The 18,405-nt window shown below is 35.7% G+C and overlaps 3 protein-coding genes and 1 pseudogene across 4 annotated transcripts; 3 read left to right on the top strand and 1 right to left on the bottom strand.

Annotated features, from left to right (window-relative positions):
* The first annotated feature begins 773 nt into the window (after positions 1-773).
* Positions 774-9,588, top strand: LOC130721179 (uncharacterized). Its single transcript, XM_057571926.1, has 16 exons — positions 774-1,031; positions 1,143-1,406; positions 1,508-1,611; positions 1,827-1,989; positions 2,080-2,190; positions 3,445-4,470; positions 4,554-4,706; positions 4,787-4,886; positions 5,015-5,109; positions 5,913-6,104; positions 6,212-6,268; positions 6,406-6,477; positions 6,596-6,694; positions 7,062-7,193; positions 7,315-7,488; positions 8,731-9,588. The coding sequence occupies exons 1-16, from the start codon at positions 915-917 to the stop codon at positions 8,881-8,883; spliced, it is 3,012 nt and encodes a 1,003-aa protein (XP_057427909.1). The 5' UTR covers positions 774-914; the 3' UTR covers positions 8,884-9,588.
* Positions 9,589-11,260: 1,672 nt separating this feature from the next.
* LOC130732120 (uncharacterized) lies at positions 11,261-12,562 on the bottom strand. Of its 2 annotated transcripts, none has more exons than XM_057584233.1 (2): positions 12,033-12,562; positions 11,261-11,916 (listed from the first exon to the last, which is right to left on the bottom strand). In XM_057584233.1, the coding sequence occupies exon 2, from the start codon at positions 11,890-11,892 to the stop codon at positions 11,485-11,487; it is 408 nt and encodes a 135-aa protein (XP_057440216.1). In that variant the 5' UTR covers positions 11,893-11,916; positions 12,033-12,562; the 3' UTR covers positions 11,261-11,484. The 2 variants fall into 2 exon arrangements, with proteins under 2 accessions (XP_057440216.1, XP_057440215.1); XM_057584232.1 differs by having other exon boundaries at positions 11,261-11,924; positions 12,033-12,561.
* A 3,008-nt stretch (positions 12,563-15,570) lies between these two features.
* Positions 15,571-16,695, top strand: LOC130748377 (uncharacterized; annotated as a pseudogene).
* A 254-nt stretch (positions 16,696-16,949) lies between these two features.
* LOC130748388 (uncharacterized) lies at positions 16,950-17,841 on the top strand. Its single transcript, XM_057601612.1, has 2 exons — positions 16,950-17,334; positions 17,633-17,841. Exons 1-2 carry the CDS (start codon positions 16,950-16,952, stop codon positions 17,839-17,841), a joined length of 594 nt encoding a protein of 197 aa, XP_057457595.1.
* The last annotated feature ends 564 nt before the right edge of the window (positions 17,842-18,405 follow it).

Genomic DNA, 18,405 nt, shown 5'->3' on the forward strand with positions numbered 1-18,405 from the left:
CAAAAAAAAAAAAAAACTTAATGCTCAATCATACTTACATACATGTTATCAAATCTCCCGTTTGCTCAATCATGTTTGCGGTAAACTCAAAAAAAAACTAAAAATTTGTGCACTTTATTTTAAATTTACTTTTTTTTTTCTCCTTTGGAAATTTTATTTCAAATTCACTATAGACATAAATTCCGAAACAACTTTTTTATGAAACAAATTCACAAATATAAAGCCCGGATTCCTCTAGTTTCCTTACTTTGTATTTTTGGAATAGCTCTTTGAAAGTGGAATAGCTTTCTTTTTTTGATACATTCAAAAATGTGAAATAGCTTTCTTAAAAAGAAGTAATTTCACCGAAATGGAAAAATTAAGTATTAGTGATCAAATTAATCCTTAAATTTATAAAAATATTTAATTTTTAGTTTTTTCTGCAGAAAAAAATGGTGTTTAGTGACGATAAAAAATAGTAAGTAATTATAAAAATAATTGTAATTAAACGTTATTTTTTTGATAGATTAAAATTAAATTTTCTTTAAAAAAATTTTTAAATTCACTTAGAAGTGGCACCAAATCTTTTTGTGTTAATAATCAAATTACTCAACAAATTTGTAAGCGAGTTTAATTTTAGTCCTTATGAAGAAAAAATGATGTTTAGTAGCGATAAAAACAATCAATAAGTGTAAAAATAACCACCACTAAACGACATATTTTCTCAGGGGGACTATAATGAAACTTGATTACAAATTTAGAGACTAATTTCATCGTTAAGCCAATTTTTTTTTTTGAAGTTTTTCTGGTGTATCCGGCTATCCGCCATTAACATCTCTCTTCGTTCACTCACCGAGAACCATCTTTCTCCACTCACCAGTGACCAGCATAAACCCCATGAGCGTTGGCTTCAGCAAATTCCGCACTAGTTCAAGATGGGCGCAGAGGCACAAATTCACCGAAGCTTAATCAACAAAATCTACGCTCCACTCTCCATCGAGTTCCCTTTCGCATCGCCAATCCCTTCTTTACGAACAAATGAACTCGAACTCGTACGCTTCTCACTCACTCACTCACTCACTCACTCACTCTCTTTCCCAATTTCTCCAGATTTCATTCTTCATTCCACTTTTTCACATTTCCCTTTGTCAATTTCATGAAAGGTTCGAGGCGTTTTGCGAATGCTGCAAGGGTTTTCTGGTTCCCTTTTCTGTTGGGATCACACTGCACATGCTTTTCATGCCAAGAGCGGAATCTTCGTTACGCATCTCTCCCTCAAGAGCCTCAATTCCCTTCTCAGTCAATTCATCCACGCTGCTTCGTGTCTCCAATTGGTTCAGATTACGCTCAGTAAGGTTGAATCTGCTCCGCCCAAAGCTCCTCCCACTTTGATGGCGTTTTCCTCCTCCGCTTCCGCATGGCTTAAGGTTTGTTCGCGACGCCCTATGGGATCCAATTTTAGGCATGTTCATGTTGTGCTAAAAGGAAGTTATTCATTGTTAATTGAGTTAAAGTTGTTGTCGCGCAGCGGTTACGGGATATTGCATTGAAGGAGGAAATGAACATGAACATGAACAATGCAGATGGTCTAATCACTCCCACGTTGTTAGGATTGGCGAATTCTTTATCAAGGTTTATACTTTTTAGCAGAATTATGATTATTTTTGTATGTATGTTGGTGGGTTTTTATCTTTTGTTTCTCAAGAGTTTGATTTTAGGAAAGTTTGTTTACATTTGGATTAGTTTCCCCGGATTGTTCTTTTGAGTCATTGCGCTCCTGATTCAGTTTATTTCAGCGACTGAGTTTGTGACAGGATCTGAATCTGATGATCATATGTTGACTTTAGTCTTTGCTCAGGTGCTGAGTTCCTGTTGCGAATAGTCAGTGAGGCCATTCCCGCGCTGTATTTTGAGTTTGGGGTGTCTGTGCCGGCAGCAGAACTGGCTGTTCACGTGCTTGACTATCTTCATAAGAAGCTTGATGAAATGTGTCTTGTGCAAGGTGGTGAGGTCATGACTCTTTCCTGCAGCACATTGTGTATTTTAAAAAAAATATTCTTGGTTCATGCTGCTGAACTTTAGAAACTGTATTAATTACAGGAGGAAGCTTATCAGATGGTGCTTTATATGTACATGGGAAGCTTATTGCCATATATTGAGGGTCTGGATTCCTGGCTTTTTGAAGGAATACTTGATGATCCTTCTGATGAGGTAATGGTTATTTAATCTCTGGATTCCTGAAGGGGAGGAAGTTCTGTACTTCTTTATCCATGTTGTGTTGATGAATGTCACAGAATTAGTGCTGTACTGCTGTCTAACCAAGAAATACTCTCTTCAAGTTTTCATTTGGTGCAAAAATTGCTAACAAGTGTCTTTCTGCCCTCTTGTTGCACTCTTCAAGCCATTACGATGATTGATTTGTGTCAAACGAAAGGGAATCATTTGTGTGCATAACTTTCAATATAAAAATAACTGAGATTTAAGTAGGTTATATGGATATTGCAATTTCTATCGTTTGTGGTTTATTTGACATACTGATTAATAACATATTAGGTTTTACATAATCTTTGCATAAAAATGAATTTCAGCCAAAGGTTCTATGTATCTTTTTGATTAGGGGTGGGAATAGGCTGGATCGAGCTAGGCTTTGTATAAATAGGCTTGACCTAATAAAAATTAAGGCCTAAGTCTGGCCTGTTCCTTGTCATAGGCTTTAACTTTTTTCCCAGTCTGGCCTCCTTGAAACCCTGGCTTGACCTCATAGCCTATTTAAAGACATGTTTCATAGTAAGTCTCTTTACGTAGGCCAACAAATCTATATGTAAGAGGCTAGCAGACTTATAGGCTTACGGGTTAAATTATACAATAAAACAAGTATTTCTAAAGAGATCAGCAAGATTATAAGATAATAGGTGGGGGTGGAAGTATGCTATATAATGATGGGTTTTCCAGGGTTTGAAAGCCTATCTAAAATCCTACTTCCGACTTCGCATTTAAATTGATCATAAATATATTTGTAAATAGACTTATATCCATAAATCATTATATAAGTCAACTTGTTTAAATCTATAAATATGTAAATAAGTATATTATAGTGAGAGTCTGAGAGATATTATACTAAAAATTCTATCCTAACAATAATAGCAATGATAAAATATATTTATATTAGTTAAATTTATTTCAATAGGCTTGCCTGTTAGGCTTCCAAGGCCTTTTGAAAAGCCTGAGCCTAACCTTTTTAATCAAATAGGCTTGTAAACTAGCCTAGGTTTTGTTTATTTATTAATTTACTTATTAATTAATTTACTTATTAATTTGGTCTGGCTTGGGCTTGGCCATAGGCCCCTACAAACGGCCCGGCCTATTCCCACCCCTATTTCTGATTATAAGATTTTCTGAACATAGAATAAGCTTTTCTAACCGCACACTAAATTGTTGCATTGATCACGCCATCTCTCTTTTCAGATGTTCTTTTTTGCCAATAATGAAGTTTCAGTTGATGAGGCTGAGTTCTGGGAGAAGAGTTATTTATTAAGAATGCTACAACATAGTAAGTTAGTTGCTGAGTTCTCCACAAATTATGTTGGTGATTCTGTGCCAGCATCGAATGACAGAAAGGAAATGGGAAGGAGGGAATCCATCTCTTTATCTAGTACAATTAAAGGAAAAGAGCAGAGCATTAGAGACCGTCCAGCTTGTCCTTTTTTTATCAAGGATTTAGCTAAGTCAATAGTTTCTGCTGGAAAATCTTTGCAACTGATGCGCCACATCCCTAGTTCCTTACCAGTACGGAGCAAAGGAAGTAATTGTGAGATTGGAAATACCAGATACGTAAACTATGGTTTGTTTCCTTCTCAGAGAATGGCTGGGCTTACACTGTCGGAAATTTTTTCTGTATCACTAGCTGGACTTATTGGTCACGGTGACCATGTCTGTAAATACTTATGGCAAGATGACGGGGATGAATCTGTATCTGTTTCTTCCTTTATATCTCACATAAATGAGGAAAAAACAAGTAATGACAATATTGAAAATTTAACTGCTCCATCATACTTGGAGAAGATCTGGTATAAGTTCTTGACTGATACATTACTTGAGAAAAGATCATCTGATTTGAAACTAAAATATGAAGACACAAAAAATGACACAAGAGACCAGGGAGGGGTTAGAGTTGTTAAAGATGAATTGCTTCTCTTGAGATCATGCTTAGAAAATCCAGTAATTACCGTGTGTCAAACAAATCTTGGAAAGAAGAATAGAGATGCTCTGGAAGCGTTGAATTTATCTAAAAATTTCTGTTTGCCTTCTTTAAATGATGAGGATTTAAGAAAGGCTATATATGGTAAAGAAAGTACATCATTTTCTGATACTGAAGGAACAAACTATACTTTTGGTTTTCAGTATGGTGAATCTGAGTACATTTGCTCTCAGGATGAGAGAAAGCTGTTAGAAATGTTGTTTCCTTTTCCTACCATTTTGCCTTCGTTTCAGGTATTTCTACTTTGTATCCTGAGCAGCTTTAGATGAAGTTTGCAGTATTTTGGGGTATTAAACGAATATTTGATTTGAAACAGGATGATGTTCCTGTGTCAGAGCTCTTGCCTTTCCAGAGAAACAGCACTCTTCCTTCCCGCGTTCTTCGCTGGATGCAAAATGTTGACCTAAGAACTACCCCACTTCCTCTGGTTATTATGCAGTACTGTCTAACCATCTATATTCAGAAACAGGTGAATTAAAATGAGCCAACTGATAAATCCGGAATTTAATGTTATGATAATCATTAATTGCTTGATATTGAATTGAACAGGTGGATTATATTGGAGCGAATATGTTGTTAAAGTTGATGAATGATTGGAGGTTGATGGAAGAGCTTGCAGTGTTGCGTGCTATATACTTGCTTGGTTCAGGTATTAGCTGATTATATTTTTACTGTTTTCTACATTATCTTGCTTCAATATCTTCTTTTATCACTCTACATTGGGTAGGGTTGATAGTGGTATCTTTGTCTTATTGATTTTTTTTTTTTCTCATGCAGGTGATTTGCTACAACACTTTTTGACAGTAATTTTCAATAAGTTAGATAAGGGTGAAGCATGGGACGATGACTTTGAATTAAACACAATATTACAGGTAGAGTTACTTGATTTTCTCAAACTGTTTGCTTTGCTTTTGGTATACTTTCTGGTTCTATTTTATTTAGATTCCCACCTGCTGCAATTTATTCTTCGATTTGGAATAGGAAGTTAATTCTTAGTTTTAATTTTGTGTGTTAAATTTACCTTTGGTTTGAAATTAAAAGAGTGAGTTGTGAGTTAAGTGCATCATAAGTGACAGCAAAAGTTCTTTGGCTAATTCCACCCAGAAAGGAAATTTATAGTGTGCAAGACAACTAGGAAGGACCTATGTAGCCCATCTTTGTGGCTAACTATATATAGCTATATCCATTCCCTATGCATGTGTGTCTCTTTATTATAGTATTGCTTAACAAGGATGAAGTACTATTGGCATTGCACGTAGGTTATTTGATTTTCACATTTTTGCTACTTTCTCCGTGGCGTGATTTTGACCAATCATTTTTGGCTTTCTTGCTCTGTTTACGCCTTTACGGTTCTTAATTTATTGTCATATGATGTTTTATTTTCTGGATTAATCTTTCTCTCTTATATCTCTGCATTCTACTGGTTTGGAACTTACTATAGAGCTAAAACTTCTAGATTCAAATTCTACCTAGCATGCAAGTATTTGACCGCATTATCACAACTACAACATTGAATTTTTGAATATTATGAAGTTGTTCATTGTGGATGTACAGGTTTGGCAAGTTGTTAATTCTGTTGTTTGCATGGTTTTATTTACTAAATTTAGGAATCCATATATAACTTGTTTTTTATTCTATTTCCTCTTCATAATCTATCTACGCAAATTCATTACAGGAATCAATCAGAAATTCTGCTGATTGTATGCTGTTAAGTGCTCCAGATTCATTGGTAGTGTCCATAACAAAAAATCTTGCTGACAGTGTTGAGGAAGCTAGCACAGCCGGCATTGGTTTGAGTTCTCCTCACAAAAGTCATGTCAATAGTTTTGGAATTAATGGCCTTGATATGCTCAAATTCACATATAAGGTCATTCTTTAACCAATTTATTTTACCTTTCTAGCTGATTCTTCTTTATTAAGAAGATTGGTTTCCACACAAAAAATAAGGTTATATTGGAAATTTGGAATTGGCAGGTGCCTTGGCCTCTTGAGCTCATTGCAAACACAGAGGCAATTAAGAAGTACAATCAGGTATCTGGCTTGTCTTTGGGATTCTCTCTCTTTTTTTCCTTGACCTTTAGTCAGATTAGGATATTTCTTCCTGGCTCGTGCTATGTGGTTGCTTCTTCTTGCTTGTGTTAACCTGCTCCTTTATATGTATACCTTAGGTGATGCGGTTCTTGTTGAAGGTCAAGCGTGCAAAATTTGTTTTAGATAAAGTGCGGAGATGGATGTGGAAGGTGCTTCCATATATTACTTGTATTTCTCTTCAGTGGAGTATCTGCTCCCTCACCTAAATTTTCTTGGGAAAATAAAATATTGACAATCTGGTTTTATATTTCACTTAAAACTTTGCAGGGCAGGGGATCTACAGCAGATAACAGAAAATATCATTGGCTAGTGGAGCAGAAACTCCTTCATTTTGTGGATGCTTTTCACCAATATGTGATGGATCGGGTATGTAAGCATTAAAATAATAACAGAAGTCATTGTTCAGGCAGAAGATTTACTTGCAAAGCACACAAAATGCATGGGACATGGTTAATTGGCACTGAAGTAATGTGTTAGCTTAAACACATAAATGTGGGGCGCAATTGACCCTTTTAGCTGAATTTTGGAGTGGAAGAGGGGGGATATAAAATATAACATGGAGCATACCAATAGACTGGCTTGTTGCAATTTCCTTCATGTTTTCTGGTTCCTTTATGGTTATCACTGATCATTCATTGGAATCTTCACACTAGTTAGATGATCATGTATATATGGTTCTGCATTTTGTTCAAGGAACCTGAGCATTTTACCTACCCCTACAATTTGTGTGCAGGTATATCACAGTGCATGGCGTGAACTATGTGAAGGTATGACTATGGCTAAATCACTGGATGAAGTCATTGAAGTCCATGGGGCTTACATTTTATCAATTCAACGGCAGTGTTTTGTGGTTCCTGATAAGCTGGTGATTTATTGTCTCTCAATCTGGGTGTTTGTGTTTTCCTTGTATCCTGTTTTGACTGGTTTATGTATAGATTATAATGTAGCAAAGCTTAAGTAGTTTGTGTATTCTTTATTCCATTCAGGGGGCTCTGATTGCCAGCCGAATTAACAGCATCCTTGGCTTAGCTTTAGACTTTTATAACATACAACAGACACTGAGTAGCGGTGGAGCTGTATCTGCAATCAAGGCAAGGTGTGAGATGGAAGTGGACCGGATAGAGAAACAGTTTGATGATTGCATTGCTTTCTTACTAAGGGTATTCTTCAGAATTTATTCTACATGCTGCTACTTTGTTACTGCTAGTTCTACTTCTTATTCTAGATGAAAATAAGAGATTTTTTATGCTTTGACCAAAATACACATGCAGCATTGTTTTCATCATGCATCTGTTCATATAAATATGAAAAAGGGAAAATGCTTAAATGAATTATATTCTCTCCATGAGAAATGCTATCGACACTCTTTTATCGGTTGAAGTCCATGTGAGATCCCCTACAATATTTGTCCCACTCCCAATTTGGTGGGACCCACTTGAATTTCAAGTGTTGAAAAATGAGTGTTGGTAGCACCCCTCTTGTTGCTATTGAGTGTCACAAACACCATAATATTATTATCTATTATGTGCTTTGTAACACACTAACACAGGCACATTGATTTAATAATTAAGATGCTCTCAAATTAAAGAGATAATGATTTTGACCCATAGAAGGCCCACTTTGAAGAGTTGATCAGATACTAGACAAAGCAATAAGTAAACCAATAAAAGGGTTTAGCTCTAAATAACACTTCCGGATAGTTGGTTTTTGGCATAAGCCGATTTTGTTGCTTGATCATTAGTTGTTGGCTCCACATAGTGAATAGAGACTTTGGTCAAAGAGAGTTTGAATATATTTGATTGATTCTACGGACTTGAAATTGCACTAGTTGAAAGTAAAAGTTCATGTCCTTTGTGAAATGTTGATGCTTACTAGAGCCATTACTTGTGGGAAAAAATATATTATTTGGGAATTATAGTTGAGTTGAGTGCCCAATCAGCCAACATAATTCAATTTGTTGCTTGATTTGTTGTGCGGCTTTTTATTTTCAAAATTGTCCTTCAGGCTTCAACCAACCCGTCCTTGTAACATAATGAGGAGTCATTAATGTTTTGCCATTTCAATACTTTTTACAAAATCACAACATTGTGTTGCAAGATAGCTGATATTTTTGCTATGGAAAGTGGTCATTCAATGAAATTTTGAAAATAGAAAAAAGATTCACACCGAAATGGAAGATGGTGCATCAAATGGCACTGAAGACTGGCTGTCCTAATATTTGTGGTGATAGCATTTTACTCATTTGCTTAACACATATTGTAAATAAGGTTGATCGCATTTAAGATTGCATTGTAAATAAGGTTAATCGTATTTAAGATTGCATGTTCTTGTCAGAAAAGTAAAAAGGTTAATGATGTCTGTGTGGATACTTATTAATGTAATTCTTACCCCTGGCTTTTCAGGTCTTATCTTTCAAACTAAATGTGGGTCATTTCCCTCATTTGGCTGATTTGGTTACCAGAATTAACTACAACTATTTCTACATGTCGGCTAGTGGGAATTTGATGACTGCTTCTAGCTCTGGAGGTGTTACTTCGAGATTGGGGAAGACCTAGTTAGAATCGTTTGATCTTAAGGTGAATAGTTCTGCACCTGCTTTAATGTTGTACAGTGTTTTAGGGAGAATATTGCATTTGCTTGGTCTGAGCTCACTGAAGTGGAAAAGTGTTTGAATTTGTTGTTGACTTGTTGGGGGATCAGGAACCTCTTATGTGAAAATTCCCTCATGGTGAATTTTGAAGTTGTGTCTATCTCTCTTTTCATATGTATTAAATATATGAGACCCTTTAAATACTTATGAGGAGAGATATAGACATAATGTTTCACTTGACATTATCATTCACTTGAGAGAATCCAAATCCATTGTTGGGAGTGTTGCCAGTAACTGCAGAGCTGATTCTATTGCGGGTTGTGGAGTGCTAGTGAGAGCTGATTCTATTGCAGGTTGTGGAGTGCTAGTGATTTTTTCTTGTACCTTCTGCAGTGATATTTGTGCGTAATTGGGCTTCATGAATTAACTTATAGATGTAAGTGCTCGTTTGGCTTGGTGTATATTTAATGTGTAAAATTATAGGTTCATTTATTTAGGGCTAACTATCATTTTTGTCCTTGTGTTTGTAATGCGGTTTAATTTCCGTCCCACGCCTGAATTTTTTTGATTATTATGCAATGTTATCGGAGCTCCAACCTCCCTCTTATGGTATTATGAAATCAAACCTTGGTATGATACACTTCGAATATATTGACATTCATATTCTTCATCTACTTCTTTCATTTTCAGAAACTTCCATCCTCAGTCCTTCATCTTCATCAACACCTTAAGCAAATTCAATCCTCGATACAGAATGATTGCAACCAAACTCAACTAAACCATATAACACAACATAAACAAAACAAAACTCAAAATCAAAGTTCTTGCATCCTTTACGATAGTTCCACCAGGATTGCTAAAGCTCCATTTGTCACCCTTAACTTATCCTTGAAGCACAGCGCACAATCACAACAAAAAAATATCTTAGGGAGGAGAAATCAGAAACAAAAAGAAAAGAGTGAGAGGGAAAAAGAGCTGTTGTAGCTTTTGAATTACCATTGCTTCTTTCTTTCTTGAAGTCAGAAGTCAAGGAATCCATGTCAATCACAAAGCTTTCGACTTTCTCAGCTGAATATTGAATTGATGTTGTCTCTATGTGCCTATGCTCTTCTGTTCCGATTCCAAAGCCTAGCAAGAAGAACCCAAATCATGCACAAGTCGTGACCCAAGTTGCGATCTCCCTCATCAGAGCCTCCACCTCACACATCTTTCCTCCAAGCAACACCATACCCACGTTTTTCCTCAGCCAAAACTTAGAAAGCAAACCATCTCCACCCCTTGGCCAAGATCAAGCCTTCCTTGAACCAGAATACCTAAGAAACTCGACCATCGCTCCTCCAAGCCATGCTCGTAAAGCCTGAAACTAAAAAACCACCACAAACTCAAAACCCAACCCTAACTCAACCCATTAAACGAAGTTCCAACGGAACCAAGCTACCTAATCTGTCCTTTTCAAAGTCCCTCACAACCCTGTCCAAATCCCATTTATAGCAACCTCGACACACAAGCTTGAAAACCCTAACTCATAAACCCCAACCAAGAAAACATATCCTTTTACCTTCCATTAACAATGGCAATCATGAGTTGCTTCTCCCTCAACACGAACCAAGCCTTCGACCGTGAGTTCTAGAACCTCATCCTTAAGCTCTAAGATCTTCTTTTCCCTCGAGTCGATTCTTTGTAGTGGAAAGAGAGAATGGATGGGGTAAGAGAAGGGCTTACGCTAGGTTTGTTAATGAAGTTTTAATGAAGAAGACGAGTTTGAAGGAGGTAATGCTAGGTTGAGATTAGGTATTAGGGTATTGAGATTAAAATTAAGATTAAGAATTTGTAATTAGAGCTTATTATGTTTTTTGTTATTTTTTTATTTTAATTAACAATTTTAATTTTACTTAATTATTAATTACATAAAATTAAATTTTATTTAAAATGCCACATCATATTCATCAAATACATGAGCATACCACATAAGCATTAGCATACCACATGACAAAGTGGTCGCAGATTCGACTCATGCAAGGACTAAAACTGAGCTATTTCTCTAGCGTAAGACTATTTTTTGGTTGTACTTTAATGACATACCAAAATCAAAATTCACTCATTTTACCGATACCAAAATCATATTTAACTCTGGTTTTTATAATTTGTTCTTGAGTGTATAGCTATCATGTAAGTGTGTGAATTGATTTCCACGGATTAATAATGCTTAAAAGTACTTTAAACTATTTGACAAAAAATACTTTTTAAAGAAAATTCATATCTCACAATAAGTTGAAATGAAAGTGCTTTTAAGTGAATGTACGTAACGAAAATCTAAACTCAAGTTACCTAACAAAAAAATATCCGAACAGAAGTTACATTAAAAAAATAGTTAATTTTAACACCAAGATTTAATTATTTTCAACTAAAATTGTGAACCAAACAAACCCTCTTGAGGTGAAACTCAACTTTGATAACTTGACAAGGGTGATTCAATAGGTGTTTTAAAAAGTTAACAAATAAGAGGATGACAAAATATTGAAATGAGTTATGATTTTGTTTGAAGAACCCACCCACACACCAATAATCAACTATTGGGTGGTGGTGAGTTCTGAGATGAAGATGGCTCTGGCTCTGGCTCTGGCTCTGCTTGCTTGTTTTCTTCACTAGTGTGGATTGGTGTTGCAGGAAGTGAGGTGCTGGGTTCATTGGCCCTTGGCACTGACAGGTTCACTCTGCCATCAATACAAGTGGAGCATTTCCTCTCTGCCCAGCTTTCTATATCAAATTCTCCATGCCCCATGATTCTTCTCCCTGAGCAAAGCCTTCCAATCATAACAGCAATAATGCCCAACACAATGATTGCTATGAGAACTCCAATAACAGGACCAACAGAGCCATGTTGTGAAGCAGCATCATTGTAGTATTGCTGTGTCACCGTGCCTTGAGGTTGTTGTTCTTGTCGCCGTTGATGATACATTGGCATTGATGACATTTTGACCTTTGGGAATGTGTAACTCTGTCAATCTCAAAATGTGAAGAAGATTTCAACAAAATTAAAGTTAATTGCTTCCTGCTTCATAGCATGAAAAACAGAACAATCATAATGCAGAATGAAGAAGAAAACATACTTACTTTGTTGTGGGGGATGTTACAGACAAATAAATATCTTACTCACTTGAAGGTTCTAAGGAGCGAGATAACAAGAAAGGTGAAGAACTTTAAAGAGTGTCATACTTGGATGCTTGAGATGTAGTGAAACATTCTCATTCTTTTTGCAAAGGATGAGAGTTATGTTGCAGGTAAAGAGAGATCACTGTTCCTTTTGGAAAGAGAGAAAGTTGAGGAATTTTCCATTGGAATTGAAATGGAAGGAGGTGAAAGCTTGGAAAATTGTTTTATTATTATTAGCAGAGTTGAGGAACCCCGAGGGACAGTAAAAGGACGAAAGGAAAAGGTAAAGAGATCAGAAAAGTGGAATCTTTAGAGAGAAAAGTGCATACCCTTTTCTCGAGAAGCCCTTTTCAAAACAACATCTAAGAGCTTTTTCAGGAGTCTGGTTACTGTGTGAAGGCATGAGTGAGTGTGTGAACAACCTTAACAATACGGTAGAAACTCCTTTTTCCTCTCTTCTCAGAATCGAATCTCAGAGATGATTGTGAAATTGTGAATTATCACTTCTCTCTGTCTTGATCAGTACTATAAAGTCTAATTAAATTTCTGCTTATTATTATTCTCTTCAGTCATCAGTGGACAGTAGAAAAACTCCAAAACCAATTACTCACCTTCACCATTTTTAATTACTTTTCATGTTAGTTTAGTTTGGTTTAGTTTAGTTTCGATGGTATGAATATAATCATTTTAAATCATCATTTTATAATTATATAAAACTTTTTTTTGGAGTACTATGCACAACAATCATTAGTGGAGAATTTAGAGATTTCTATTTTTTTTAGACAAGTATTCACCGCCGATAATAGTGACTAATACTCTACTCCTCACACTATGCGGTAAATGATTGATTATGAAATGTGTTCAATTCTCATAGATGAGATTCGAACTGTGGACCCTAATGAATAGGTGCACAACAACAACGCCGCACCTCGTGATTTCAGAGATTTCTATCTTTAGCATCATGATTGTTTAGGGTTTAAAGACGTGACTAATCATCTGCTGTGAGTGCTTGTATTAAGTGGTAAATGACTGATCATAAATATATTTCATTCTTATGGCCAAAGTTTTGAACCGCCAATCTTATGAATGAGGTGAGCAACCACCATACAACACATTGTGCTTCCTGAGATTCCTTTATGGAGCATCATGAGTTTTTTGTTTGAGGGTTATAGTCATCCGAATTAGGATTCAAAGCATCGCTGTTTTCTATCTCTTTCTTATGTGTATTGTCGTGATCAACATTTCTACAAATGAATTGCTGTCGTTAGTTGAATGCCAGAATTGCGTTTCTTACATTTTGATCCCAGAGGTGCTTAAATGCTACACTGGACCACTCTTTGAGATGATGATGCCCATAGAGAATCAAGAACTTGGACAAGTGTCATCCATCCTTCAACAGTTTGTGTTCTGTCTTCTGCCACTGAGCTATTGCAAAGACACTTTGTAGTTATGTGTGAATAATGCTAAAACATTCCTGTCTGATTTTAGATGTAGAAATCAAAACAACAAACAAATTAACAAAACCCTGCAATCAAATTTTCAAAGAAATCACTCTTTGATCCAGTTACCAAAAGTCCTAGGTGGGTTCAGCTCGGATCTCCACCACAGACTAAGACATGCCTCGTCCACCGACACAGTCTTCACATCGGGAGCGGAAATCGACAACAACCTTTTGTTGGGAAGTTGTAAAGAAAATACTGTTTGATTGCAAGTACATAGACGGGCAAAACATCGTGCAAAAACATTTTGGACATCTTATTAAGAGGTTAGAAACATTAAACCCCGCTTAGTTTTGTCCAACCACTCTTCTAAAAGTGAATGACAATAAAGAGACACTCCCATAATCACTGCTAGAATCATGAAAGAAAAAGTTCCAATATTCCATTCATGTAGATACCGGTAAAGCATTGTTTATTTGCTGTTTTGCTTTGAGCGTGATTTGTTCAAAAGGCTTGTGTCCAATCAATATCAGAATAATCTCTCGTTCACAATTTATCTTTTTTTGGGTACAATTTCACAATTTATCAGATTGAATTTTCTGGTTCACTGTTCTGTTTGGTTTACCGTTGAAATAATAAATTTGTGCTTAAGAAGGATGTGTAAAAGTATGTAAATTTTAAAAAATAAATATTATTTAGATAGAATAAAATTAATCACTTTTATTATTAAAATTATAAACGAAAAATAATAGATGTAATATCAAGGAAGAGTTTCAAAATAAAATGAACACTCATTAAACTTTTCTAAACACGTGTTACGATATATGTCACAGTGTACACATACATGTATGTCAACACACAAACTCAAATTGTTGCTGATCAAAATTTAATGACCCACACTGGATTTTGGACGTCACAAATACTAAACCAAACATGTTCTTAGATAATAAGTAACTTTTTTCTCACTCATCTCTTCAATTATGGAAGACTAGAAAAAGTGGTTGGACCACTATTTTTTTCTCCCACTCCTACCTTCTCTTTCACCAAGCAAATTAATTCAAACTCTCTCTTTTGGTAATATCTTTCTAATACTCTCTCTTGGGATTCAAAGTTTATTTTATGTTGTATATGTAATTTTTCTCTTTGAGCATATGTATTGTCTGCGGGATAATTTGTTTTAAGTCAACAACATTTTCAATCTGGTCGGCTAGCTCTCTCAGTAATATTTTTTTTCATACACAAGACTTGAATTCAAGATTTTACTTAAGGAAAATCAAGTTTGTACCACTTAAGCTGGGTAGTTCAAATAAAAGATGAGATTTGGCTAAACTCCAACAATTATTCAAGGAAGTGAACATGTTCTCAATACAAGTTCTTGACATACTTAAAAAAGCTCTTAGTTAAACATGGTTGAGAGGTTTAGACATAAGTTAGCTTAAGACTACTTATAATGGGCTTGTTGAAAAAAATATTAAATAGTTGAAGTGTTGTAATGGAGTGTTGAAGGGGGTGTTGAAAGTGAGGTGGATTGTTCGAGGTTGAAAAAATTAAACCCGTTGAATGAGGAGGGAGTGAGGGCCACTTAAAAAACTTGGCAAAATCTTATTCGTTGCTGTGATTTTCAGATTTTTATCTCATCCTAATTATTTGGGGTCAATTATTTGGACACAGAAAAAAAACGACATTTTCCCCTCTAGTTTTTCTATTTAGCCTCCAATAAACTCTTATTTGTATCTCTAAACATCTTTTTAGTGAAATAGATCCCAACAATAACCCTTTTAACACCCAAAATTTTACTAATTACCCTTTATTCAACTACCCAAATCCCAACAACTATAGAATTCAAAATGAATCTTCTAACCAACGAGGTCCCCAAAATATACTAAATTATGGTTTTTCTCCAAATTTCATCATGTCGTCATCTAATCCAAATTATAGTCCATATTATGGATCAATCATCTTATTCATCTCAAGCACCCCCTTAATATTCTTCTACTCCAATGGGAAATGAAAATGTTCCGAATGTTGGACTTGATGAATTTCCTGAATTTTCTACACAAATGGTTCTTGGTGGCATGAGCGCGGTCGTCATGAAGCCACTCCAAATGCAAAGGATTCAACTCGTACTCGCCGGAAAAGCCCTAACTGGACCACTGATCAAAATTTGGTTATAATTAATGGGTGGATTAAATATATATGGAATAGACAGTGTTGTTGGGAGAAACCAAAAAAGTGAGGCATACTGGGGTATAATTGATGATTACTGTAATGAGCATTGCTCATTTGATCCTCCCCGTGATAATCCAATGAGAAATGAAAATGTTTCGAATGTTAGATTTGATAAATTTTCTACACAAATGACTCTTGGTGGCATGAGCGGTCGTCATGAAGCCACTCCAAATGCAAAGGATTCAACTCCTACTCGCCGGAAAAGCCTCAAGTGGACCACTGATCAAAATTTGGTTCTAATCAGTGGGTGGATTAAATATGGAACATGCAGTGTTGTTGAGAGAAACCAAAAAAATGAGGCATATTGAGGTAAAATTGATGATTACTGTAATGAGCATTGCTCAATTGATCCTCCCCATGATGGAGTTGCGTGCAGAAATCATTACAACTACATCAACAAAATACTTAATAAATGAATTGACGCTTATGATAACGCTAAGTGTATGCAACAAAGTGGGTGGTTGGAGAATGATGTATTGGCAAAAGCGCATGAATTATATTCAAGTCATAAGAGTAGACATTTCAGTTTAATGTCAGAATGGCTCGTTGCCCGTGATCAACCACGTTATTGTAGTCAAGCAGGAGGAAATACTAGCTCTGGAAGTAGTGGATTTAAGAGAGCCCACGAGAATGATGCAAGTGATTCCAACTCTGTAGGATCTAGTGTTCGCCCAATTGGGAAGGATGCAGCTAAAAATAAGTGTAAAAAGAAAAGCAAGGGGCGTAACCTTGGAATCGGTCAATGAAGAGTGGAATGAATTTAAACAATATAAGGAGAAAGAGTTGGACGATTGGACAAAATAGTCATCAGGTAAGAGGAGGCTAACCAATTGTTGAAAGAAAGTACTGAGGCTAAGAAGATGAAGATGTTTATGAAGCTAAGTTCAAAGGAGCATCTCGATGAACGGAGCAAAGAGCTGTTAAAAAAGTTAGGTCGCGAGTTGTATGGAAATTAAATGTTGTCAAGTCATTGTTTGTATTTTGACACTCTGTGCCTTATCTACTATTTAACAACATTGCATTATTTGTTTGGAGTCCGTCCATTTCAACCACTCAATCTGATTTCTATCCTTATCTATAATTTAACTACATTGCATTATTTGTTTTGAGTCCATCAATTTCACTAACTCAACTTCTTTTTTTTTAAATGGGGCGCATTATTCTATTGTTGTACCAATACCAAAAATTTCATATTACTAGCAAAATATCAATGGATCCTTTAGAATTTCCTTTTGATATCAAAGCTTACAAAAGGCAGTCTGAAATTGAAGAGAGGTATATCGTCAACCGGTTCAGGGAGCAACGAAACCAAATAGAGGAAGGATACACACCTCGTGTCAAGAGAAAATATCTCTATATAGATCATGCAGCGGCAAACCAAAGACTGATTGATGACTACTTTACAGATCAACCTACATATGACGATGGAATGTTTTGTCGGCGATTCCCGATGCGGAAACATGTGTTCTTTCGGATCGTTGGGGACCTATCTAGCAGTGACAACTACTTCACCCAAGCAAAATGTACCACAGCCATGCGAATGTTAGCATATGGTGTGGCGGCCGATGCGGTCGATGAATACATCAAAATAGGAGGTACTACAACATTGGAGTGCTTGCGTAGATTATGTAAAGGAATCATACAATTGTATGAGTAAGTGTATCTCAGAGCCCCAACTCAAGAAGACCTGCAAAGAATACTGCATGTTAGTGAAATGCGGGGGTTCCTGAGGATGTTTGAGAGTATTGATTGCATGCACTGGGAATGGAAAAATTTTCCTACAGCATGGGAATGTCAATTTACTCGGGGAGATAAGGGAATCACCACTATTATTCTTGAAGCAGTTGCAACTTATGATTTATGGATTTTAGCATGCCTTTTTTGGATGTCCAGGCACATTGAATGATATAAACGTTCTAGACAGTTCACCCGTGTTCGATGATGTTGAACAGGAAAATACTCCAAGAGTGAACTTCTTTGTGAATCAACGTTCGTATAATATGTCATACTATCTTGTTGACGATATCTACCCTTCTTATCTGACTTTCGTCAAATCAATTAGACTTCCTCAAAGTGAACCAGATAAGTTATTTGCAAAATAGCCGATTTGGTTCTCATCATGAGGTCATGTATCATACTGCATAATATGACTGTTGAGGATGAACGAGATACATATGCTCAACATTGGACAGATTATGATCAATTGAGGCAAGTGGGTCTAGTACACCGGAGTCATTTTCGACCAAGGTGCTACCTTTATTTGCGAATCATGTGCGTGCTAGATCTTTGATGTGTGATTCAAATGTACATCACGAATTGCATTTTAAGTTTTTTTGTAATTTTACTTGTTTTAATAATGATTATCCATATATCTCGTCTTTATTGCTTGTAAGAATATAAAATTAAAAAAAATTCAAATAAATTATTAAATAAGAAAAAAATTAATTCTTAATTATTTTAATTTAATTTCAATAGATAATTATTATTAATATATAATCATAAAAGCAAAAATATAAAAGAAAATAAGAATATGGAATAAAAGTGGTGGGGTAGGGTGTTGAATTTTATTAAATAAAAACATTGTAATAACTAATAAGTAAAAGTTGAATGAGTGTTGAATTATTAGATGATAGAGAGAGAAGATGATGTGGAGTGTAAAAATTGAA

Source organism: Lotus japonicus, chromosome 1 (genome assembly GCF_012489685.1).
Source record: "Lotus japonicus ecotype B-129 chromosome 1, LjGifu_v1.2".
NCBI classification, from domain to species: Eukaryota; Viridiplantae; Streptophyta; class Magnoliopsida; order Fabales; family Fabaceae; genus Lotus; species Lotus japonicus.

Coding starts and splice junctions, on each gene's coding strand:
- LOC130721179 (XM_057571926.1), top strand. CDS start 915: ATGGGCGCAGAGGCACAAATTCACCGAAGCTTAATCAACAAAATCTAC. Junction 5,110..5,912: donor AATTAAACACAATATTACAG/GTAGAGTTACTT, acceptor AATTCATTACAG/GAATCAATCAGAAATTCTGC. Junction 6,269..6,405: donor CAATTAAGAAGTACAATCAG/GTATCTGGCTTG, acceptor TGTATACCTTAG/GTGATGCGGTTCTTGTTGAA.
- LOC130748388 (XM_057601612.1), top strand. CDS start 16,950: ATGGATCCTTTAGAATTTCCTTTTGATATCAAAGCTTACAAAAGGCAG. Junction 17,335..17,632: donor TGAATACATCAAAATAGGAG/GTACTACAACAT, acceptor TTGGATGTCCAG/GCACATTGAATGATATAAAC.
- LOC130732120 (XM_057584233.1), bottom strand. CDS start 11,892: ATGTCATCAATGCCAATGTATCATCAACGGCGACAAGAACAACAACCT.